General features: G+C 53.2%; 2 protein-coding genes across 2 annotated transcripts; both read left to right on the forward strand.

The window, feature by feature from the left end:
* The first annotated feature begins 7,159 nt into the window (after positions 1 to 7,159).
* Positions 7,160 to 9,210, forward strand: LAMTOR5 (late endosomal/lysosomal adaptor, MAPK and MTOR activator 5). The gene is made up of 4 exons (XM_066204135.1): positions 7,160 to 7,248; positions 7,400 to 7,461; positions 7,903 to 8,020; positions 8,888 to 9,210. The coding sequence occupies exons 1-4, from the start codon at positions 7,214 to 7,216 to the stop codon at positions 8,946 to 8,948; spliced, it is 276 nt and encodes a 91-aa protein (XP_066060232.1). The 5' UTR covers positions 7,160 to 7,213; the 3' UTR covers positions 8,949 to 9,210.
* A 1,430-nt stretch (positions 9,211 to 10,640) lies between these two features.
* Positions 10,641 to 23,026, forward strand: SLC16A4 (solute carrier family 16 member 4). The gene is made up of 9 exons (XM_066204121.1): positions 10,641 to 10,849; positions 11,297 to 11,412; positions 12,392 to 12,524; positions 13,202 to 13,345; positions 14,041 to 14,202; positions 14,736 to 15,275; positions 17,186 to 17,397; positions 18,255 to 18,348; positions 22,709 to 23,026. Exons 1-9 carry the CDS (start codon positions 10,834 to 10,836, stop codon positions 22,855 to 22,857), a joined length of 1,566 nt encoding a protein of 521 aa, XP_066060218.1. The 5' UTR covers positions 10,641 to 10,833; the 3' UTR covers positions 22,858 to 23,026.
* Positions 23,027 to 23,754: the final 728 nt, after the last annotated feature.

Consider the following 23,754-nt stretch of genomic DNA (forward strand, 5'->3'; position numbering starts at 1 on the left):
CCTGCCAGGACAGCCAGGGCGAATTCCTGTGGGTTTATAAAGCCCCTGCCCACCCCACTCATGGTGCCAAGAGCAGCCAGGACCGACGGGAGCTGCCCCCTCCCCTCCTTCGGGCACCCAGCCAAGGCAGGTGGCACCCAGGGACTGAGGGACACGGCAAACATGAGCCACACGTCACCTGGCAAGGGGGAACTGTCCCCTTATGCCACCCACGACCCTCTCCTGGGGGCCCCATGCTCCTCACTAGATCCCAAATCCAAACTCTCCATCCTTTAGGCCCCAAATCCTTCATCCTGACCAGGCACTGCCTGGCTGTGGGCATGGAATCACAGAATTCCAGGATAATTTGTGTTAGAAGGGACTTCAAAGCCCATCCAGTCCCATACCCAGCCAAGGACAGGGACTCTCCACTATCCCAGGTTGCTCCAAGCTCCGTCCAACCTGGCCTGGAACACTTCGAGGGATCCAGGGGCAGCCACAGTTTCTCTGGGCAGCCTGTGCCAGGGTCCCCCAACCTCACAGGGTAGAATTCCAATCTCCCATCCAGCCCTGCCCTCTGGCAGTGGGAAGCCATTCCCCGTGTCGTGTCCCTCCATCCCTTGTCCCCAGTCCCTCTCCAGCTCTCCTGGATCCCCTTTAGGCCCTGGAAGGGGCTCCAAGGTCTCCTTGGAGCCTTCTCCTCTCCAGATGAGCATTCCCAGCTCTCCCAGCCTGGCTCCAGAGCAGAGGGCTCCAACCCTGGGAGCATCCCCGTGGCCTCCTCCGGAATTGCTCCAGGTCCTCCTGATGTTGCAGAGCCCGGAGCTGGAGGCGTCATTTCGGCTTTTCATTTCGGCCCCCAAGGCCATTGCAACGGGCAGCGGGCCCTGTGCCCACAGGAACGTCCCCCGGGCTGGCACGGGAGGGGCCCCTCGGGCTGCTGCCGGCCGTCACCCCGCCCGGGGGGGCTTTAGGGGGGTTTTACGCAGGTTCCCCCCGTTATCTCCAACCCCATTAGTGCCGCGGCACGCAAACAGCACAAGGTGACCCCGCCGGCGCCGGGCCGTGCTATCCCGATATTCGGGACCACCGCACGGCGCGGCAGCGCTCCAGCCCCGCGGGGCTCCGCTATCGCCGCAGCGATAGCGGCTCCCGGAGCCGCCCCGTGCCCGGCCTGCGGGGGGAGAGCCCGGCATGGCGCTGGGAAGGGCCCCGGGGCTGTGGGACACCGGGCCGCCACCCGCTGCTCGGATTTCACAGCGTGTCCCCGGACACTTCACCCCCTCCAGACCCCCGGATCCGCAGATTGGGTTTCCTTGTGGACGGGAGGGAAAAACTACGTGGGGTTTTATTTATTTGTTTGTTTGTTTTGTTTTGTTTTGTTTATTTATTATTTGATTTCCTGTGGGAATTGCCGCTACTGAGAAGATGCTGTGGGCAAAGCCACTCCAAATCTGGGGACTGGGATGTCCCCTCCTCTGCAGGGACACAGAGGGTTTCCACCATGGGGGTGGCTCTTGCAGTGCAGTAAAACAGGAATTTATAATGATTTATGACAGTTTATAATGGTTTATAACAATTTATAACGATTTATAATCATTTATTATCATTTTTCTGCTGAAATTCTCCAGGGTGGTTTGTAGAGGAGTGGGAGCGAGCTGGGGCACGGCAGCCAAAAAGGCAATGAGACTCATTCCAGTTCAGTGCCAGGAAGGAGTTCAAGATGGATTTAAAATGTGGAATTGTAGGAACCACCTTCACAGCAAGAATTTGGTCCAGGCCAAAAAAGAGTATTAAAATAAATATAAATTATTGAAATAATAAATATATTAAAGTAATGATATTAATATATAATGTATAAGGGACACTATGAATTATCAAAGCTGAAAATATAATTATATATTCTATTTTTTAATAGGATATAAATACATAAAATTCCTGAAGTCCAGTGAAGAAGAGACTAGAGTAGAAGAGAAAACTGAATATAAGGTAATTAGATTAGAATAGAATTACAATATAAGATAATTAGAATAGAATATAATAATAGAATGATAAGCGAATTATAGACTAGAATAATACACTGTTAGAGAGGAGAAGAAATAGAATGGAATGGAATGGAATGGAGTGGAGTGGAGTGGAGTGGAGTGGAGTGGAGTGGAGTGGAGTGGAGTGGAGTGGAATGGAATGGAATGGAATGGAATGGAATGGAATGGAATGGAATGGAATAGAATAGAATAGAATAGAATAGAATAGAATAGAATAGAATAGAATAGAATAGAACAGAATAGAATAGAATAGAATAGAATAGAATAGAATAGAATAGAATAGAATAGAATAGAATAGAATAGAATAGAATAGAATAGACGACAGGATATTCCCCTGTTGTTTGGAGACCATCCATGTAACTATTGTAGGTGTGGATTATTCAGACCTTGGTGCATCACCAGGATGTGGCATGTGTGGGTTTGTGACACTTCAGTGGTGCCCTGGTCAGAGCCCAGCCATGTCCTGATCCCGTCCCAATCCATGTCCTGATCCCATCCCAATCCTTATCCCAATCCCATCCCAATCCATGTCCCGATCCCATCCCAATCCATGTCCCGATCCCATCCCAATCAATGTCCTGCTCCCACCCCAATCCATGCCCTGCTCCCATCCCAATCCATGCCCTGCTCCCACCCCAATCCATGCCCTGCTCCCATCCCAATCCATGCCCTGCTCCCATCCCAATCCATGCCCTGCTCCCACCCCAATCCATGCCCTGCTCCCATCCCAATCCATGTCCTGATCCCATCCCAATCCATGTCCCGATCCCACCCCAATCCATGCCCTGCTCCCATCCCAATCCATGTCCCGATCCCATCCCAATCAATGTCCTGCTCCCACCCCAACCCATGCCCTGCTCCCACCCCAATCCATGTCCTGCTCCCACCCCAATCCATGTCCTGCTCCCATCCCAATCCATGTCCTGATCCCATCCCAATCCATGTCCCGATCCCATCCCAATCAATGTCCTGCTCCCACCCCAACCCATGCCCTGCTCCCACCCCAATCCATGCCCTGCTCCCACCCCAACCCATGCCCTGCTCCCATCCCCAGTGCATGTCCCGGTCCCATCCCAGCCGTCCTCTGGCCGCTCCCATCCCGCTCTGGCTGGCGCGGCGGGATCACCTTGGAGCAGGAGCAGGACATCAAACAGAGCCGGGACTCGCAGGCGCGGGCCCCGAGGGGCTCTTGGCTCCGCTCCGGGCGGGGCGGCGGCTCCGGGATCAAACAGCCGCGGGGCTCCCGCTCACAGCCCGTGTTGACTTTCCCTGCCCCCGCTTTGCCGCCTGGGCTTCCCCCCCCGCGGGAGCTTTGCCCCTCTAGGGAGAAGTTAAAAGGATATCTCCTAGGTTTGGCTCCCCTAAATGTGTTCTTAAAGCAGCTCAGAAGCGAGGTTTTTGCTGAATCGCAAGGAAAACCCTGCCGGGATGCAGGGAAGGGGAGCTTCTCCATCACCTTTATTGCGGCCAGCTCCAATTCCCAATCCGGAATCAAGCTCAGCCTGCTCTTGCAACGAGGATGTCCCTCTATTTAATCAAGGGATTTCCCACTAAATTGTCACCTCCCATCGTTGAAAGCCGCTGGGGGATTGGTATTTCCTGCTCCTGGGCCTGGGGAGTCCCTCCAGAACGGGAAGTGAGGGTGGTAAGAAGCCGCTGAGGCGTTTTATTTTTCTTTTTGTTGTGGTGGGGTCTGCTGGGAGAAAATAATTTGCAATATTTTCCACCGGGAGATGTCCAAATATGAAGCAAAACCCCGAATTTAGAGCTCTTTCTGCCCATTTCCAAGCTCGTGGAAGGCCAGAGGCAACTAATAAAACAAGGCATCTTAATAAATGAAACCCAAAACATAAAATTATATCTTTTTGGACAGTTTTATGAATTATTGTGGGGGTTTTCCTGAATTTTGCCCTCTCTCTATTGCCGTGGGACCCCTTCCTGGGGCATTTTTTGGGCAATCCATGGTGTTTCAAGTGCCACATGCGGGTACCACAAACTCACCTGGCCCGGGGATGCAGCATCCCCATCCAGAGCAGGATTTTCTCTCAAAAATACAAAGAAAAAAAAAAATCCTGATGCTAAAAAAAAAAAAAAAAAAAGCAAAAAAAACCCAAACAAAGCAAATTAATTCAGCCTGGTATTAGCAGAGTTTTATTTTCACAAATTTATGACATTTTTGACGGGGAGAAGCAAGCACGGGGAAGTTTTTGTGGGACCCCAAACACCAAACCCCACTGATTCCACGGCCCCAACTCCACAGGCTTTCGAGGAGCAGCTCTGCACACACCCCAGATTAGGCTTTGTGATTAAGTCCTGCTTCTGCCTGAAAGGAAACCAAACATTTTTTGGTTGTTTTCTTTTTCCTTTTTTTTTTTTTTTTTTTGCTGGGTTATTTGTTGTTATTGTTTGTTTGGTTGTTTTTTTTTCTTTTTTCTTTTTCTTTTTTTTTCCTGTAAATGATGATTATTTTTTTTATTTCTTCTCTTTATTTCTCTTTCTTTCCCATGGCTGGGGGCTGCTGCAGGCAGCAGGAGAGAAGCTCAAGTGCCACCCGAGTTTTCCACAAGAGATTCCAAGAGCAGAACTGCAAACACATGCCCGGGATCACTTTTAGTACATTTAATAACCTTTAATATCCCCTTCTCCTCCCAAAGCCAAGCCCCACAGCCTCACACGGTGCCTGAACCTCACGTGCTGAGTCTGGGAAATGTTTTCCTGCATCCCAGAGAGCCACATGTGGCCCAACACGGCTCCAGCCTCTTCCAAACACATCCCAGTGCCCGGGAAAAGCCGTTCCTTAATTCCTCACAGCTCCTTGATATTGATTTGATTTCATTGTGGGCTGGGTTAGGTCATCCATCAGCAGCTGGAAGAGCTGCCCCCAGGGAAGAAACACAAGGATAAGCCAGGAGTGGATGATATCACAGTGGGAATTCTCACCACAGAACTGATTCATCCAGTAGGAATTGCAGAGGGGCCAAAGCAGCTCCAAGGATATGGAAGGGCTGCAGAGGATTTGGATTTGTGTTTTGGTTTACAGAAAATTCCCTGGGAAAGGAATTTCAGAAAACCAAAACATCTCAGGCACGAACCAGGGCTACAGTTTTGGGATAATTTGGGCAGAAGCTGAAGTGTTGGGTGTTGGATAAAATGCTCCAGCTCCTCACAAAATGAAGTTCCTGCGCCTCTGATTTTTGTTTTCCTTTGCACACAATTGAAAAGTGTAAAGATGATTAAAGTCAGGTCTCCAGCAGCCCTGCTCTGGCAGATGAGATGACGCTGCTCAGCTTCACATCCCAAATTTTATCATGTGCCAGGATAAAAAAACACGAGAGGAAGCTCTTGGTTGCTCAGCATCCACTTTCACTCTTCAAATTGTCTCAGCCTTGATTTTTCCTGGATAAAAACTAAAGAGGAAGGTGGCAACTCACTGGCAGCATCCCAAAGCCAACACCCTGGGGAAGGGAACTGTGATGACATGTTTGCAACACAGGGAATCCTTCAATCCCAGCCAGGTCCTGCTCCAGGCTGGGATTGAGCCACGTGTGGGAGCACAGCTGGGCCTGGCCGTGCCTCAGTTTCCCTGCAGGACAAACACTGAGCTCAGAACAACATCAGCCACCTGAGAAAAACCCTCCTGGAGGCTGCCTGGGGCTACGTGGGCACCTGGCAGCCCCAGGAGAGGGTGAGACACAGGCACTGGGGGCTCATGGTTGGGATTCTCAGGAGCAGCATCCCAAAAATCCGTGTTGTTGAGGTTGACAGAGCAGCAGAAGCAGCTGTCGAGGAACCCGTGATGCCTTGGGAAGGCTGACCTGGAACAGAGCCTGGACAGAGCCAGAGAATAAAGTGGGTGTTTATTAAAAGGCCTCCAGGATACACCTTGGGCAGGACAGGGCCCGACCAGGGCTACACCCAAGGTGGACGAAGAATGGTCACAAAATGGAACACAGGTCATGAGGTCTCACACTTTTACAAGTTTTGGTCTGTTTGCATATCGGGGTTTAATCATCCAGGTTTTGCTGTGGAGCTGCATCACTCCCCCACCCGGGCTCGAATTAATTAATCAAAAATCTCTCCCTGCAGAAATCCCGCAGCCAGGAATGGCTCAGGAGCGATTTTATTCGGGAGGTTTCCTTGTGGAGGGGCTGACAGGACAGAGAGGGCAGACAGTCCCCGTCTCCGGAGTGGCTGTTTGTATTTGTGTTTGTATTTGTATTTGTGTTTGTATTTGTATTTGTGTCTTGTGTTGTTTCCCAGGAGTGGGGGGAAACCCCCACAAACAAAGGCAGTTCTAGTCCAAACCATTCCCGTGGGCTGGGATGCAGCAGGAAGCCCCTGGAGACTCGGGATTGAGGGCTCTTTGTGTTCCCAGCTTGACCAAAGGGAAAGAAAAGTAAAAAACAAAACAAAACAAAACGGAAAAAAAGAAAAGAAATAAATTAAATTCAAACTCCTGCTGCACTTCGCTTCCCCCATCAATAACATTTTAATTTCCCGAGCTGCCAAGCCGAGATCCGCGGCCAGGTGCAGCCGGGACCGGCTCAGCGGTGCCGCGAGTTCCCGATAAATCAATAACTCACTGCTGCTCCAGAAATCCCCTCCCACTGCCGTGACTTTGGGGGGGGGTTCTCCATGGAAAACAGCTCTGAGTGTCACTTTTAACACCTCTGTGCCCCACGGGGGTCCCGAACCCGGCCGTATCCTCGTGTCCCCGCATCCCAAACCCGCAGCCCGGCCGTGGTCCAGCTGCGGGAGGATGCTCCGGCCGGGGAAGGGGCGCGGGAGCACCATTAAAGCCGCGCTTGAATTTCCTTCGGCTCTGCAAACCCCGGGCGGCGCTGCGGGGAGGGAGGGGACGCAACTGAGCCGCGCTCGGGAGGATGAAGTCGGGAAAATGAAGAAAAAAACCCCCAAATATCGCAACTGTGCCGCGTGCTCTGCGCGAAAACACAGCCAGGAAGGGCTGATTTGGGGGTGCGGGCTTGCTGAGAGTCCCCCCCAGAGCCGGGCACGGTGTCGGGGAGAGGCGGCGACACCACAGCGGGGACCGGCAGGGTCTCGGATTTTGGGGCGTCCCCACAGAGCCGAGCGCGCTCCGAGCGCTTTTGGCCCTGCGGAGCCGCCGTCCTGGGGTCACGTGGGTGGCGCCGCTGCCCGGGGCGGGGCGGAAGTGGCGGCGCGGGGCGATGGAGGGGACGCTGGAGCAGCACCTGGAGGAGACGTGCGGGGACCGGGGGACTGCGGGGACACGGGGGGACCGGGGGGTCACGAGGGACTGCGGGGACACGGGGGGACACGGCGGGCGGGGGCAGGCCGGGGGTGCGGGGAGCGGGGCCGGGGTCCCGGCTGTGACCGCCGCTGTCTCCCCCCAGCATGAAGAGCCCGGCCGTGGTGGGCGTCCTGTGCACCGACTCGCAGGGGCTCAACCTGGGCTGTGAGTGAGCCAGCGCCGCCGGGGGAGGGCACCGGGGGCCCCTGGGGTGGCGGGGGACACCAAACCCTGCCCGGCCCCTCCAAGGGCTCCCGGGGGTGGGGGGCAGCAGGTCCTGTCCCTTCTCTTTGAAGGGTCCCCGGCATGGGGGTTCCCCGCCTTGTCCTGCATCAGCGCCCCTCTGAGGACCCCGGGCCCTGCCCTGCTCTCCTGCCCCACCCTCGGGTGTCCCCAAGGGCCACCACCTGCCTGTGCCTCGGGGGAAAAGCGCAGCCAGCTCCTCCTGACCCTTAAATTCAGGATTTTTGGGGGATGGAGAGGAACGGCTTTGGGAGATGCTGCATCAGCCCCCAGGGAGGGAATTGGGCCAGGGCAGGACTGACGCCCTTGGGCTGGGGGAGGCAGATGGGGCTGTCCCAGCTGATCCCTGGTGTCCCCCCCCAGGCAGAGGGACCCTGTCGGATGAGCACGCTGGCATCATCTCAGTGCTGGCCCAGCAGGCAGCCAAGCTCACCTCTGACCCCACTGACACGCCCGTGGTGTGCCTGGAGTCCGACAATGGGTGAGTTCCCGGCCTGCAGCTGCTGCTGCCCCCCTCCCCTGCCTTTCCCAGCCCTGGAGCAGCTCCTGCTCTGTGGGGGAGGCAGGCACTGCAGGGGAACAGTCATTGCATTTGGGGGGGGTTGGGAGGCAGGAGGTGTAAAAGGAGGGGGAAACGCTTCAAGGGGGGCTGGTTACTGCACCTCCTGCCCCCCTGGGGATCCCTGTGGGTAACCAGGGCTGGGGGATCCCTGGGGATAACCAGGGCTGGCGGATCCCTGGGGATAACCAGGGCTGGCGGATCCCTGGGGATAACCAGGGCTGGGATCCCTGGGGATAACCAGGGCTGGGGGATCCCTGGGGATAACCAGGGCTGGGATCCCTGGGGATAACCAGGGCTGGGGGATCCCTGGGGATAACCAGGGCTGGGGGATCCCTGGGGATAACCAGGGCTGGCGGATCCCTGGGGATAACCAGGGCTGGCGGATCCCTGGGGATAACCAGGGCTGGGGGATCCCTGGCGATAACCAGGGCTGGCGGATCCCTGGGGATAACCAGGGCTGGGGGATCCCTGGGGATAACCAGGGCTGGGGGATCCCTGGCGATAACCAGGGCTGGGGGATCCCTGGCGATAACCAGGCCTGGGGGATCCCTGGGGATAACCAGGGCTGGCGGATCCCTGGGGATAACCAGGGCTGGGATCTGTGTTTATAACAGCCTGTCAGTCAGTGGGGCAGCAGGGACGTCCCCATCGCTGCTCGTGGAGATGGCGCAGGTCTGGGATGGGGATGTGCTCTGTGGCTGCTCAGTGCTCCCCCTGCCCACTCCCCACCCCCAGCAGCTGCTCCTGTCCCAGCTCTCCTCCCTCAGCACCTTCTCCTCGTTGTAGGAACATCATGATCCAGAAGCACGACAGCATCACGGTGGCAGTGCACAAGCTGCTGTCCTGAGCCCTGGCAGCCAGCTCTGCTCCCAGCTGCTCCTCCCTGCTCTGCCACCCTCCCTCTGGGGCTCCACAGCCAGGATGAAGGCTCTCCCTCCCCTCTCTGCAGCTCCTGGGCAGCTCCCCAGGCCTGCAGCTCACATTTTAGCCCTTGTGCTGCTGAGGATGAACCGTGGGCACGGCCCCAGGCCCTGTAACCAGCAGATCCTCCCTGCTCTGTGTGGGGGCTTCATTTTTTGGAGAAATCAATAAATGAGCTGTAAAAACCTTCCTGCCTTCTCTTTGCTCCAGCTGGGAGAGCTGGGGCTGGTGCTTCATTTCCAAAGCCAGGCAAGGTGACTTCTCCCACTCCCTTCATCAGCATTTCTCTGGAATTGGTGGGGGCTCCTCCAAGAGAAGAGGTACAAACGCTTTCCCAGGAATTTCTCCTAGGAAACATTTCGCCTCCTCAAGTTAAACATTCTGTGGGAGTTACTTGCTCACTGTGCCTCGGGTTGAAGTTCAAACCTGCACATTCTGGCCCTGCCAGGGCCCTGGGAGGTCTGAGGGGATCTTGGCAACACCCTCACAAATCCAGGCCCCTCTCCCTCTTGGCAGGTTTGAAATGCTTGCAGGGAAACAATCCTGCAAAAAGATGGGAAGCTGCTACACGCCAAGGGCTCCTGTGTGCTGGGGAGGGAAAAGGAGCCGGGCTGCAGCTGCAGGAAGGGGAAGGGAAGTTTCACAGCAGAGCATGAGGTAAAGCTTGGGCTGGGTCAGAGTGAAATGACATTGTCACTGCTCTCACTTTACTCCTCGGAGCAGCTGGGCAGTGACAGGGACGGGCTCACACAGGAGCAGCCCCTGCCCAGCCAGGCTGCACTTCCCTTGCAGCTCTGTTCACCGGGAGTAAAGCCCTGATTTGGGCATATCCAAGCTCTGTGGTGGCCCTGGGGTTCTCCCCTGTCCCTCCATCCACCAGGCTGGGAGCAGCTGGAGCTGGGGTTTCCCCCGGGGCATCCAGCAGCTCTGGGTGTGGGTGCTGCTGGCCCTGTGCCCCCTCCTACAGGCCCTGAAACCACGCTCACTACAAATCTCAGCCTGCTTAAATAAAGCTCAGTGGACACATTAAAAGTGCTCCTGTAGGGAAAGCTCCTCCACAGGCTGCCACAGGTCCTGGGCTCCGCCAGAATTGCAGCTTTTGCGCTCTTTGCCAAGGGAGAGCAGAGAGCATCACTGTCCCCACGGATCCCAGTTTTCTCTGGCCTCAGGAATGACTGGGGTGACAGGTGAGCCGAGAGCAGGGCAGGGAGCAGCAGGGCTGTGTTCACCCAGGAGCTCGGGCAGATTCACAGCGGAGGCCGGGAGCCAAGGCCAACCCCGCTCCAATCCCGGGGCTGCAGCGGCGCGGCTGCTCTGTCCAGCTGGAAAACCCCGACTTTCCCAGCCTATCCCCTCCTCAGTTTCCCGTGCCGAGAGCCGTGCCGGACGGGCAGGGACAGGGCTCTGCCCTCCTGCAGCCCCCCGCAGCCCCAGGCCGGGCTCCGCTCCAGCACTGCCGCCCCGGCTCTGCTGGAACTTCGCAGGGCCCCCTTCTTTTCCCTCCCAATAGGATTTCTGCTCCAAACGGCCAGGGTTTCCTGTTCCCAGCTGGGGAAGGGGAGGGACTCTCGGCCTCGGGGCCTCACAAGCCAAGCTCTGCCTCCAGGGAGGAGGAGGAGGAGGAGGATGGGCTCCGTCCCCCATGCCAGGCTCCATGTCCCGCTGGGGACAGACACCCTCACCGGGCGGGAATGAAGGAGCAGACTCCGGGGTGCCAAGTCAGGAAGGGGAGATTTAATCTCTGGAGCAAATGAATAGACTCTGAAGAGATTCCTCTTTGCTGTGGACTGTCCTGGGGAGGATTTTCCGGCATGCAGCAGCAAGGCGGTAAGGAAAACTTCCAGGATCATCATCCCCAGCTGCTGTACGCTCCAGCTGCTCCCTCGGGCAGGATCCTGCCTCTGCCAGAGGCACGGGGTGGGTGAGAGGACGGAAGGGAATCAAGCAGAGAAAGATGGGGTGGGAAGAGCTTCCCAGAGAGCTCCGAGGTGGATCCAGTGACCCCCGGGCTCCAGGCACAACCCAAACTGCTAAAGCCACTTGCCCACCCTTAAGTGGTTGCAGTAATTCGGTGGGAATGAGGAAGAATATTAAAGTGTTTGCAGGCAGGGATAACGCGGGGTCGCCGGCAGGTCGGTGAAAGCATCACCCGAGTGAGCGCAGGGCGGGTGCCCGCCCCAGGGGCTGCACGGCAGCGCTGCCGCACGGGGACGGTTCGTGGATGGAACAGGAGCAGTAAAAGGTGTTGATGTGTCCCGGCGTTCTCGTCGGCAGGGGACAGGCACGAGGATGAAGAGCTGGAGGCTCCGGAGGCTCCGACAGCCGCGAAGAGCCGAGGCAGCCGAGCGGCCGCAGGCTGGGCGTGGGGAGTGGTGCTTCACTTCTTCCTGGTGAGCGGGGCATGAACCAAACCCTCCCGGAGCTGGGCGAGGGGAAAGTCTCCAGCCTCACCCGGGGAAAGCCAGGCTGATCCCACCCGTGCCAGGGGACGATCCCACCACGCCGTTCCCTGCGGAATGCCTCCATCTCAGCGATGGAACAAGAGGCTTCCTTGCCAGGATAAGATGACTTTTCCCTACTCAAACACATCACCACGGGGCTGTCAAACCCCAAAGGGGTGCCCTGTCCCTCGGGCGAGGGCGCTGAGGTGGGAGCCAGGGGCTGACTGGGAGCAGCACGCTCTCGGGTACTCTCTGGGACCACCAGGGACCTCAACATCACTTTTAAAGCCACAAATTCTCCGTGCCCCAGGCTTTGTCTTCCCACCAGTGATGAATCAAGGACTTGTGAAGCCTGGAAAAGACCTTTAAGGTCACTGAGTCCAACTGTAAAGAAGGCACCATCCCCCAGGCTAGGAAAGCTTTCCTCACTTCAAATGCACCCCCAGTAACTCACTGCCAATCATTAACCCCCTGCCACCAGGGAGACATCAGGAGTTAAAATTAAGGACGCAAACTGTCTGTCCTTTGCCCCTGTGGCAGAGAAATCCTGGGAAAGCGCCCCAGAGAACTTCCATCCGTGCTGCCCTCATCCCCTCATCAGCTCCCGGTGATCTCCAAACTGATCCATACAGACAATCACTGCAGTAATTTAAAGTAATTTAAAAAGGTAAAGGTGTCCTAGGAGAGCTGAGCTCTAGAGTTACCTTGTTCCTTTCCTTTGGGAGGTCAGTTTGCAGAGGGTTTCCTGAGGGTCTGCTGAGATCAAACTGCAGCGTGGCCACGACCAGCCCACCCTGCTGGCATTCCCCAACACCGGTTCAAGTGTCCCAGGTTGTTTCTCCTACACCACCCCAAAAGATGCAGAAGGAAATCTTTTCCTCCCTCCCGATCCCCTGTGGCACCTGACCTCCACCCCCTCTCAATTCAGGTCAATGTGCTGGTGATGGGGATGCTCAAGACCTTTGGGATTTTCTTTGTGGTGTTCCGAGAGGAGATGGGGGGATCTTCCGAGCAGGTCAGCTGGATCGGCTCCATCATGTCCTCCCTGCGCTTCCTTGGAGGTGAGCTGGTGTCCCCAGGGCCGGAGCCTTGGCTCCCTGTGGCCTGGGTGCTCTGTGGGTCCAATTCCCATCCCAGACTGCTCCAAACTGGACATGGCTGGCATGGGCAGCCACACGTGTCTGAGCAGGAATGTGCTCTAAACACAGAGCCAATCCGATGGGATGGTGGGAAGAAATCCTTTTGTGTGAGGGTGGGGAGGCCCGGAGAAGCTGTGGCTGCCCCTGGATCCCTGGAAGTGCTGGGTGGGGGCTTGGAGCACCCTGGGACAGTGGAAGGTGTCCCTGCCATGGCAGGGCTGGGACTGGATGAGCTTTAAGGTCTCTTCCATCCCAACCCATTCTGGGATCCCCTGAACTTCACTGCAAGTTCATCGTACAGATCCAGGGCAAACAACACTCCTGTCCCAGCTGTGCAATAATTTGGGAGTCTCTGGGCACGGTGTGATTGAGGAAGGAGGCTCAGGAGAGCTGGAAGTTTGGGCTTTGCCTCCTTCCCTGAGCTCCCGGGGCACAGGCAAAGCCTCTCCCCTGAACACTAACCCACCCCAACCCCCCGTCACCCCCTGCCTCCCGAGGCTGCTCATGGAGCGCTTCCCAGCGGTCCCACCCAGGTCCCCAAGCCCTGCGGGAGCAGGTTTTGTCCCCTCAGGCTGAGCTGTGCCGTGTTTCCCTTGCAGCCCCGGCGGTGGCCGTGGTGTGCCGGCGGCTGGGAGAGCGGCCAACCTCCCTACTCGGCGCGGGGCTGGTGGCCGGGGGCTGCCTGCTCAGCACCCAGGCCACCGGCGTCCCCTTCCTCTGCTTCTCCATGGGATTCCTCCCGGGTGAGACTCCCTGGGCATGATCACATCAGCTCCTTTAAACCTGGGGAAGGGTCTGGAGGGGCAGCAGCCAAGGGTTTGTTCAGCTGGAGGAGCCTGAGGTGAGCAGGGACAGGAGGCAGGGAAGGGCTGGAGCTGTGTCAGGGGCGGCTCTGGCTGGAGATCAGGGGAAAGTTCTTCCCCCAGAGGGTGCTGGGCGCTGCCCAGGCTCCCCGGGGCTGCCAGAGCTCCAGGAGCATTTGGAAAACACTCTCAGGGACAGGGTGGCGTTGTTGGGGTGTCTGTGCAAGGCCAGGAGTTGATGATCCTTGTGGGTCCCTTCCACCTCAGGATATTCTGTGATTCTGTGAACCTTCAGTGCCAAAGCATCCCCAGCTCCTTTCTGTGAGACAGTGTGAACTCCCAAAGCTTCATGCTCAGAACAAAACACCAGTTTCAACATTCCTGTCCCAACTAACACTGATTTTTCCCTGCACCTACACGCATCCTGGCCTTTAAAAATCCCTTATAAAAGAGCAGAGCCTCCAATCCCCCAGCCACCAAACCCCACCCAACCACGACTGTGACAGCAGAAATCCCCTCCTTTGAGCCCTGAACACTGCAGAGCCAGGGACTGCCAGCTTGGGGTAGAGGGACGTGGAATCCTGACACAGGAGTCCCTTTCTGGGCAGGGAATTCTCATTTTCCCCCTTCCCCAGGGATGGGGTTTTCCTGCCTGTACCAGGCGGCGGCGGTGATGACTGCCAAGCGCTGCCGGGCACGCCTGGCCTTCTCCAACGCCCTGGCCCGCTCTGGGATGGGGCTCACCTTCCTCATGGCTCCCTTCACTCAGCTCCTCATCGAGCTCTACGGCTGGCAAGGTGAGGCATCTCCTGTTCCTTCAAGTTCATCGCCTCTGGGAGGGCCTTTAGGGAGGTCTGGGCAGGGTAAGAGGCTCTTTTTAAAAATTCGACACGCTGAGGAGCAACTCTGCCTCTTCTAGGATGGTTTGGGAACACCTTGTTAATAATTAAAACTTAATCACTCATTAAAATCAGAGTCAAAGCAGAGACCTCGGAAATGAAACCCAGAAATCCCTACTTTTACTGTAGTGTTTCAAGACCATCTTGAAGGTCCATCGTGACTTTCAATGAGGAAAAGCAAAACAAGCTCCCAGATCCCAGAGACAGCTGTGGATTTGTTCTGTGCATCGCAGCAAAATGACCTCTCAGCTAGAGAAACGGGAATAAAAATCCCTGTTTTGTTATCTCCTCCATAAGGAGAAGGCAAACTCCCTGCTCATGGCAGAGCTTTCTCCATGGTCAGTGAAAACCTCACCCTGTTCTACAAAGGCCATTTCCTGCTGCTCCTCCCTTTCCAATCCAAGAACAAAACACCTTTTGCCTTCCCTCAGGTACCCTCCTGATTTTTGGAGGCATCATGCTGAACCTGGTGCCTTCCAGCATGTTGCTGTGGCCCGTCAGCACCCAGCTGCCTCGGGAACCTGCCGAAAATCAACGCCGGGGGTCTCCAGTGGCAAAGAAGGATCCAGAAACTCCTGGTGGCTGTTTAGATGGAAGCACTCAGAGGGAATTACAGCTTCACCGTGCACAGGAGGCTCCCAGCACAGAGAGACTCGCCATGTCCCATGGCAGAGATGTCTCTGACCCAGCAAATGCCCTGGGAAGGCTCGAGAAGCCCACCCCGGAGAGCTCCTCCTCAGAAACCCCCGCCGAGGCCAAGAGAAGCCACAATCCCCTTGCAGCCACCCCGAAGGAACCTGCTCAGCCTCTCCTGGACTTCTCCCCGCTGAAGGATCCCGTCTTCTTCGTTTTCACCTGGTCTTTCCTGTTCAGCCACTTGGCCTATTTCGTGCCCTTCTTCCACCTGGTGGCCAGGGCGCGGACGCTGGGCATGAGCAGCAGGGACGGCTCCCTCCTCATCGCCGTGGCCGGTAGGCACAGGGACCCCTAACCCACAGGAAAACACCACCAGTCCGGCCAAGGAATGGCCCCAGATTTGTCCTGGGATGGATCCTCCTGGCAGAGGTTTAGCCTTTCCCCCTTTCTGTGGACACAGAGTCACCTCCTGTAGCCCCAGCGGGTGGTTCTCCCCCACACGGGATCGTGTTGGGATGATGCTGCTCCCAACAACCCCAAATTTCCACTTACAAGGTGCTCTGTGTCCTTCTGGAGCCTTCCCACCACGATCCCTGCTGTGCTTAAACCCACAACCCACCCAAGGAATCCAGAGGTGAATCCAAAGCCTTGTGGTTTGACCCAGGAGGGAGAAATTCAATACTGGGGGAAAACTCCCCACATTAATGTGGATCCGGGCATTTGGATTTGGCACATCCACCTCCAGGTGGAGAAGAATCAAGGCACATTCCCCCAAAACCAAACCCTGGTTATAAGCCAGGATTAACACTAAAGCCATGCTGGGATAACAAAGTGGCTCCAGCCTCAGTCAGCAGCAAATGTTTTATTGTACAAAAATACATTTCATTTCTGCAGTGCTGGGTAATATTCAGCAGGGAGGGGTTAGGAGAGGCCAGGAATTAATGGGACATTTGGAATTAGGAGTGGGAGGGACACAGGGGTCAGTGGGACATGAGCTCACTCGAGAGCTCCTCGATCTTTGCTTCATAAAAATGTACTAAGAAATGTAAAAACCAACTCTCAAAACCCCAACTCTCAAAACCCAAACGACTAAGAAGCTGCTGAGCCTCTAAAAGGCCCGAGTTTCTGTGCTCTTCGGGTTTTTAGAAAAATTAAAATGGCAGGCACAGTTTTGTTCTTAATATTCAGCTTTTTCTCTTCAGCAAGTTCCTCTTTCCTGATTTAGGGCATTTCAGAGGTGTCTGGGCTGCAGAGCCCTGACAGGAATTTTCCCAGAGCACTTGGGTGCCCTTGGGAAGAGCAGCACAAGGGAAAAGGGGAAAAAACCCAATCCATGGATTTTGCAAAAGCCTAAAAACACCTGGGACCTTTTGGCATTTCAGCCCTTTGTGGTCACGTCCTCACAATGAACAGGGAAATTGGGACGTGACACAGCCAATAGCAGAAATAATATGGAATAATAGAAATAGGCAATATTATAAAAACCACTAATAAATATTAAATATAATAATTTAAAACTATATTTTAAAATCTATAAAAAGCGTGTATATAATATAAAATAATACAAAAAAGTAACATTATGAAATAAATACGAGAATAAATTATATTAGGGTTAATGTAAATAATCATGTGTAACATGAATAATTTATATTAATATAAATATAAAATACTGTATAACTTTATAAGAATATGTAATATGTAATATATTATAATATATAGTAAAATATAAAAAAATCATAAAATGCAAATACTGAATAATAAATATAGTAATATGAAGATAAGTATAATTTAACTATATGAAATACAATTAATTATATTAAATAATATAGATAATCTAATATAAAATATGCTATTATAAGTAATATAATGTAATTTATATAATATGATATATATTATATTACATTATATTACATTATATTAGTTATAATAGAAACAATACAAAACAATATGAACAATATAAAATATGGTAAGTATCAATATAATACATATACTACAAATAATATAAATAATCATATAAACTACAATCAAATATAGCTAGATTTATAATATATTATTTTCTATATATAAATGTTTATATAAAATATAATATATTTATAAAAATATATTTATGTAAATATTATTTATATATTTATAATCTATTTGTATGAAGTAATGATATAGTCATAATATATAAAAATACCTAGAAACAGCAGAATGTAAATCTTACCCAAAGCCAAGTCTCCCCTGAGAGCTCCTGTTCCCCCAGGCATCACGGAGATGCTGAGCCAGCTGCTCTCGGGCTGGCTGGCCGACCACAACTGGACCAAGAAGTACCATTTCCATGTCACCTACCTGCTCCTCAGCGGGGTCACCAACCTGCTGGCGCCCCTGGCCACCACCTTCCCTCTGCTCCTCACCTACACCGTGGCCTTTGCCATCTTCTGTGGAGGCTTCATGGCTCTGGTGCTGCCCGTGCTGGTGAGTGCGGGCTGCGCTCAGGCTCTGGGTCCTGCTCTGATCCCAAAATCACCTGGAACACACAGAGAGTGCAGCAGGATCCTGCTGGAGGGACACAGGGATGTTCCCCAGGGCTGGGAGAGCTGGGAATGCTCAGCCTGGAAAGGAAAAGGCTTCAGGGAAAGCTCGGAGCCCCTTCCAGGGACTAAAGGGGATCCAGGAGAGCTGGAGAGGGGCAGGGGATGGAGGGGCAGGACACAGGGAATGGCTTCCCACTGCCAGAGGGCAGGGATGGATGGGAGATTGGGAAGGAATTCTTCCCTGGGAGGGTGGGGAGGGGCTGGGATGAAATTCCCAGAGCAGCTCTGGCTGCCTCTGGATCCCTGGGAATGTCCAAGGCCAGGCTGGATGGGGCTTGGAGCAGCCTGGGACAATGGAAGGTGTCCCTGCCATGGCAGGGGTGGAATGGATGGGCTTTGAGGTCCCTCCAACCCAAACCATTCCAGGACTCTCTGATCCAGGCAGGGAGGCATTTTCATTATCATTTGGCATTTCTTTCTGGAAGGCATTCAGAGTTTAAAACTCCTTCCTCAAAGTCTGGGCAGCTGGAAGGCAGAAAAGCATCTCCCATCCCAGCAATTTCCACAGCTGCCTTAAGGAGGCGAACGGATCCCAGGCTGGATCAGACCTTTGGAAGGCAAAGTCCTTCCAAAGCTGCAGCTGAAGAGGAAATTCCCCAGAAAAAAAAAAAAAAATCAAATCATCTCTTGTGCTTTAAAAAAAAAAATAAAAAAAAAAAAAAATAAAAAAATCACTTAATCTCCTGTGCATATGCATTCCTATGAAATCACTAATTATCCATTTTGGTTTCCAAACAGGTGGATCTGGTGGGTGTGGAAAAGCTCCACAGCTACCTGGGCTTTGCTGCCTTCTTTGCAGGGATAGCAGCCATGGGAGGACCCCCTTTAGCAGGTAAGTGATGTCACATAAAACCCACACCCACCCCAGAAATCCAGGGAGAAAACACGCTGCTGCTTCACTCTCCTGCAGGGATTCATCCCAGGATGGGTTTTCTGTTCAAAGGGGGAGAAAAAAAAAAAAAAAAAAGAAATCCTATTTCAGAAATGTGTTTTTAGAGACAGGCAACGTTTTGCTTGGGAATTTGCAAAATCCAATCCAGCAGCTTGGAAAATGCTGCCTGGAATATCTGGAAGATGCAGTGAAGTCCCACGTGCACAGCTTAGCCCTGACCACAGCAGGATAACGAGCACATTACCATGGATTTTACTCCCAACAGCGTTAAAATAACACTGAACTTGGACTGGGGGGACTGGAGGGGAAGCAAGGAGAGGAAGGGAAAGCAAGGACAGGCTCAGCAACATTCCCACCAGGCAGAGGCACTGAAACGTCGGGACAAGCCTCAGTAATCCCTTGTTTTGACAGAGATTACACAGCTCAGCCACCAGAGCTCTGGGCCCGGCGATAAGGAGCATGAAAAGCCTTTGCTCTTCCCCCTCTGCCAGGAAATCAAGGCAGCTGTGAGGATTTGGGAGATTTCAAATGCTTAGAAATGAGTGTCCAGCCGCTGCTCAGGAGCAGGGGACTTTTCTCCTCCAAAAGCTTGGCCAGGACAAAGCTGTTCCTTTCCTGCAGCCCAACAAGCCACACGTCCCTGGGCTGAGCCCCAGGGTGGGCAGCAGGGCAGGGGGGATTCTCAGGTGAGACCCCACCTGCAGAGCTGCTCCAGCCCTGGGGAACAACATCAGGAGGACATGGAGAGTCCAGGAGGCCAGGGAGCTGCTCCAAGGGCTGGAGCCCCTCTGCTCTGGAGCCAGGCTGGGAGAGCTGGGCGTGCTCACCTGGAGAGGAGAAGGTTCCAGGGAGAGCTGAGAGCCCCTGCCAGGGCCTAAAGGGGCTCCAGGAGAGCTGGAGAAGAACTGGGGACAAGGAATGGAGGGATAGGACACAGGGAATAGATTCCCACTGCCAGAGGGCAGGGTTAGATGGGATATTGGGAAGGAATTCTTCCCTGGGAGGGTGGGGAGGCCCTGGCACAGGGTGCCCAGAGAAGCTGTGGCTGCCCCTGGATCCCTGGAATTGCCCAAGGCCAGGCTGGACAGGGTTTGGAGCAACCTGGGCCAGTGGAAAGTGCCACTGCCATGGCAGGGGGTGGAAAGGGAAGAGCTTCAGGGTCCTTTCCAATCCAAAAGATCATTTTCTTGTTCCCTGACCTCCTAATGAGAGGCCTGAGCAGAGGCACCCAGCTCGAAGCTGCCAAGGATTCTGTAAATCCCAGCTCCATGCAAAGTTTCAGCAACGCTGCTGCTCCACCAGCACAGGAAAAGATTTATATTCTTCATCAATATCCCTGGGCTGGTTACGCTCTGTCTGTGGATGCAACTTCAAAACATTTCATTGACAACGAGCTTCCCACTGTCAGGGTGATGCACAGCCTGGATCCAAGATCCCTGCTGCTGGTGGCAGTGAACACTCAGCACAGAGCAATCCCTCACTGCCACTGAATCCCCTGGCACAGTAACACCCAGCAGGAGCTCAACACCTTGGCTGTCTCTTATCCACGCTCACTCTGCAGTTAAATTTCCATCCACCTGCAATATGTTTGCACTAATGGGAAAAGCCTTTTGCTTTCTGCAGAGGGTTTGCAAAGCAAGCAGGCTTCCTGCAAAGAGCTTTCCACAGAAATCAGCCTTAATGCAGGTGGGATAAATAAAGCCAAGAAGCAAAACACTTCCTGATCCATCTCCTTACAGGCAGAGCAAGATGGAAACAATCCAGTGCTCGGGATCCAAGATAAATTCTGCAATTTTCTCTTCCAATGCAGTTTTAAGTGTGAGAACTGAGTGAGACCAGAAACTCTTGATGAAGTGTCCAGAACCACCTGCTCCTTGCAGAATGCAGGATTTAAATGCTGTGACACCCTGGGATTTGGTGCTTTCACCTCCCAGAAACTTTGAGTTTAGAATTACAATTTTATCAAACCCAAGTGCTTTTAAGGACATTATTTCCCAAGTGGAAATAATGGATGATGGATAATGAGAACTGCAAAGGTTAAAACTGCCTGATTTGCATATTAGACCAAAGCCCAGTGCAAGGAAAAGGTGACTTACCTGCAGATCTGTTCAGCTGAAAGCTCTGAAATCCAGGGCCAGCTGCCAGGACCCAAACGGAAAGTCTGGAGTCTCCTTCAGAGCTCCCCATCCACTGGCACCTCTGGCTGCTGCCACGCTGAAAAAACCCAACTCAAACCAGAATAAACATTATTTTGGCCGCCATGAGCGGGCTGAGGAGAGAAGGGCACGGTTTATTTCCACAAGCAGCACAAATCACTGATTCAAAGTGCAAAAGAGCTGAACCAAAGCATGTAATGCAAATTCTGGAAGAGACTCCAGCCCCCAGAGCGTGAACTCCACTCCCAAGAAATTTGGGTGGTGAAAGGGGAGAGGATGGAGTCACCCAAAAGCTCTGCTAGCACATGTACTCAGAGGTTTTCTAAATTTTACCTTCACCTTCCCACTGAATTCTGCTCCTCAGGGCATCAGGGATAAATAAAACTCCTGATTCAAGACTAGCGGCACCATTCAAACAGCCTGGCCCAGCTGGCTGCACCAGCAGTGCCAGGAATGTTTTCTTTGGATCACATTGATTTACCTGGGATTTACCAGCATTCCTTACAAAACTGCTGCTCTGCTGGGCTCTGAACACCACAAGCTCCTGGTTCAGCTTTCTGCAGCTGAAGGGAAAGAAAAGAATGGGGGGCACAGAGACTGGAGTTGCTTCAAAAGCTTGGGGTGGGATGGAAGCTGATGGCTGTGCTGCCAGTGAGGCAGTGCTGCTGAATCCCATTGCCCCTAAATCCCATTCAGCACCAAAAAAAAAAAAAAAAAACCCACCCCAGGAAATATAAAATTTCCAAAATTAAAAAAAAAAAAATTTATTTGCTAACATATTAATAAAATATATTAATAAAATATGCTAACAAAACATATTTTATTAAAAAAATTAGCAAATATCCTGAAGGCTATTTTAAGAAGAATTGCAATAAATCAGAGCTCAGCTGGAGCACCCTGTCCTGCTCCTCTCACAAGTAACTACGTCAGCATCCCTTCTCGTCTGCAAATCCCCGAGAGCTGCAGGCAGCAAACACAGACCCCAGCCCTGGGAACGAAGCCCTCCACAAGAGCCTCGGGGTCATGGGAGAGTCCCCCAGAGCAGCAGCCTGGGCTGGATCCTCCTCTGCAGCTGCAGCTCACACCACATCCCTGAGGAACAAACACAGGGACTGCCCCCGGGACAGCAGGGAGCCAACAGAAACTGAAACTGGGCACAGGCAGCTTCTCCTCTGCTTTATAAAACCTTCCTGCAGCCGTGGAAATCCACAGCAGGGAAATGCTGGTGCCTCCCTCCAGCACAGATCCCCAAGTTTTACCAGACCCTTTCCTTCCACGTGTCCCAGCCCAGGATCTCAGGGACTGCACCATGGCCCTTCCTGGGTTTAGGGATCCCAGACTGGGGCCAGACCTGCTGTTGGTGTAAATCAGGGAAGCCCAGGCACGTCTGGATTCCAGAGGAATTGCATTTCACACCAGCAGCAGGTCTGGCTCAGCTGCTGCCCCACACCCACCCACTCACCCCACAGCACATTTGGGACTGGATTGGGGTTTTTATGTGCAGCAGCACCTCCCACCACTTTGCAGATTTTACATTCAAAGAGGAACTCTCCACCTTTCACACCCAAGATGATTTGCCTCCAAACCCAGCACTTGGAGGTCACTTTAAAAGGCGACCTGTGTCCTCCAGAGATTCCTGGGGCTCCACGGAATTCAGCTTTTCCTTTTAAGTCCTCCCAGAGCTCCTTTTGTCAAGGTCACTTCCAGCTCCTGGCCTGGGGTCTCTCCTATTAGATCTGCTCACAAGAAGACAAGGCTGGAGAACAGGGGGGGTTTGCAGCCCAGATGTTGCAAATACCAGCACATGCAAATCATCCAATCAATCCAGCAGGATCTTCCAGCAGCCACTTTTGGCCCACTTATTTAAACAGGGGGGGGAAAAAAAAAATGAGGGATTAAATTCCATCAAATTAAACACCGTGTCCACCACAAGGAGCAAAGCTGGCTCTGGGAAAAACGACCTACACGTCATTTCCTTACAGGAAATGCTGCCCAGGATGAGTTGAAATAATTTAAGGAAAATATCTGAGGAATTCTTAGACACAGAGAACACACATCCTTTGCCTCCCACCCACCTCCCCAGATGATTTTTTTTTTCACTGAGAAAAATCCCACAGCTTTAACAACAACCTTCTCTCCTGCAGGGTGGCTCTATGACTACACCCAGACCTACGCCTGCTCCTTCCTCTTTGCTGGAGCCTGTGCTCTCATCTCACCTATTTCCTTCTTCTTCGAGCCTTCAGCCCAAAAATGGAAGCTGAAAAAAGCCAATTTGAACAAGAGCCCTGGCTGAAGTTTTAAAGGCTGTGCTTTGATTGCTGGGAAAGCCACTGCCCGTACTGGGAAGTGTCAACAGCAGCAAGACTGGAAACTGGAATTTTTGGATGCCAGATTCAGTTTGGATACCTGGATACGTCTCCTGATTAAAGCCATGTGAGAAACGCTCAGTGTGAAGTGTTACTTGATGGGAAAAATGCAGCCCAGGGCGTGGACAGGCCCGGGTTTTGCTGTGCCTCTGCTCCTGAGCTGGTTTTTTGTGCCTCTCAGATTTAATCCTCAGCTCTGTCCTCCCCAGAGCAGAGCTGACTCACTCACCTCGTGGGAGCAGCCAGGGAGCTGTGAGTGCCAGAGATCTCAGCTCACTCTGTTCACACACAAACAACTGGCCCCGGGGAGGGCTGCAGGGACAGGGAGATCGGGGTGACACTTCCACGAGGATCAGCTGCTCCAGGAGCCCCTCTCTCTGTGGGGAGGATGCTGCAGTGGGGCCATTCCACCTCCCAGGCACAGCTACTGCCACGGCACAGAGCACCTGGAGGCAAAACCAGTTCAGATCAAAGCCAGAACCACGAGGCAGCGACGTCAGAGACCAAAGCCACCCCCCTGCCCTTCTCCCCAGCCTCCCAACCACGCAGAGACTCCCAGGGGTTCCATGCACACACAGAGGCAGCTCCAGTGCTGAGCCTGGATTCAACCAGCACCCCACTGACTGAATTTGGATGGGTAACACACAGCACAGCAGCTCTGACTTCCTTTCCAGTACTGAAGGTGCAATTGTTTTGCATTATCACCAGGTGATTTGAAATTATTATGTCAACCTGGATCAATATTCATTCCAGCCAATGGCACTATCCTTCTTTTTACCTTTCCCTTTTGTTAATTATTAGGGAGATTTAATGATCCTATTTTT

The sequence above is a fragment of the Chamaea fasciata genome, unplaced genomic scaffold, assembly GCF_029207755.1.
Source record: "Chamaea fasciata isolate MVZ Bird 193981 ecotype frontalis unplaced genomic scaffold, bChaFas1.0.hap1 SCAF_25, whole genome shotgun sequence".
Lineage (NCBI taxonomy): Eukaryota > Metazoa > Chordata > Aves > Passeriformes > Sylviidae > Chamaea > Chamaea fasciata.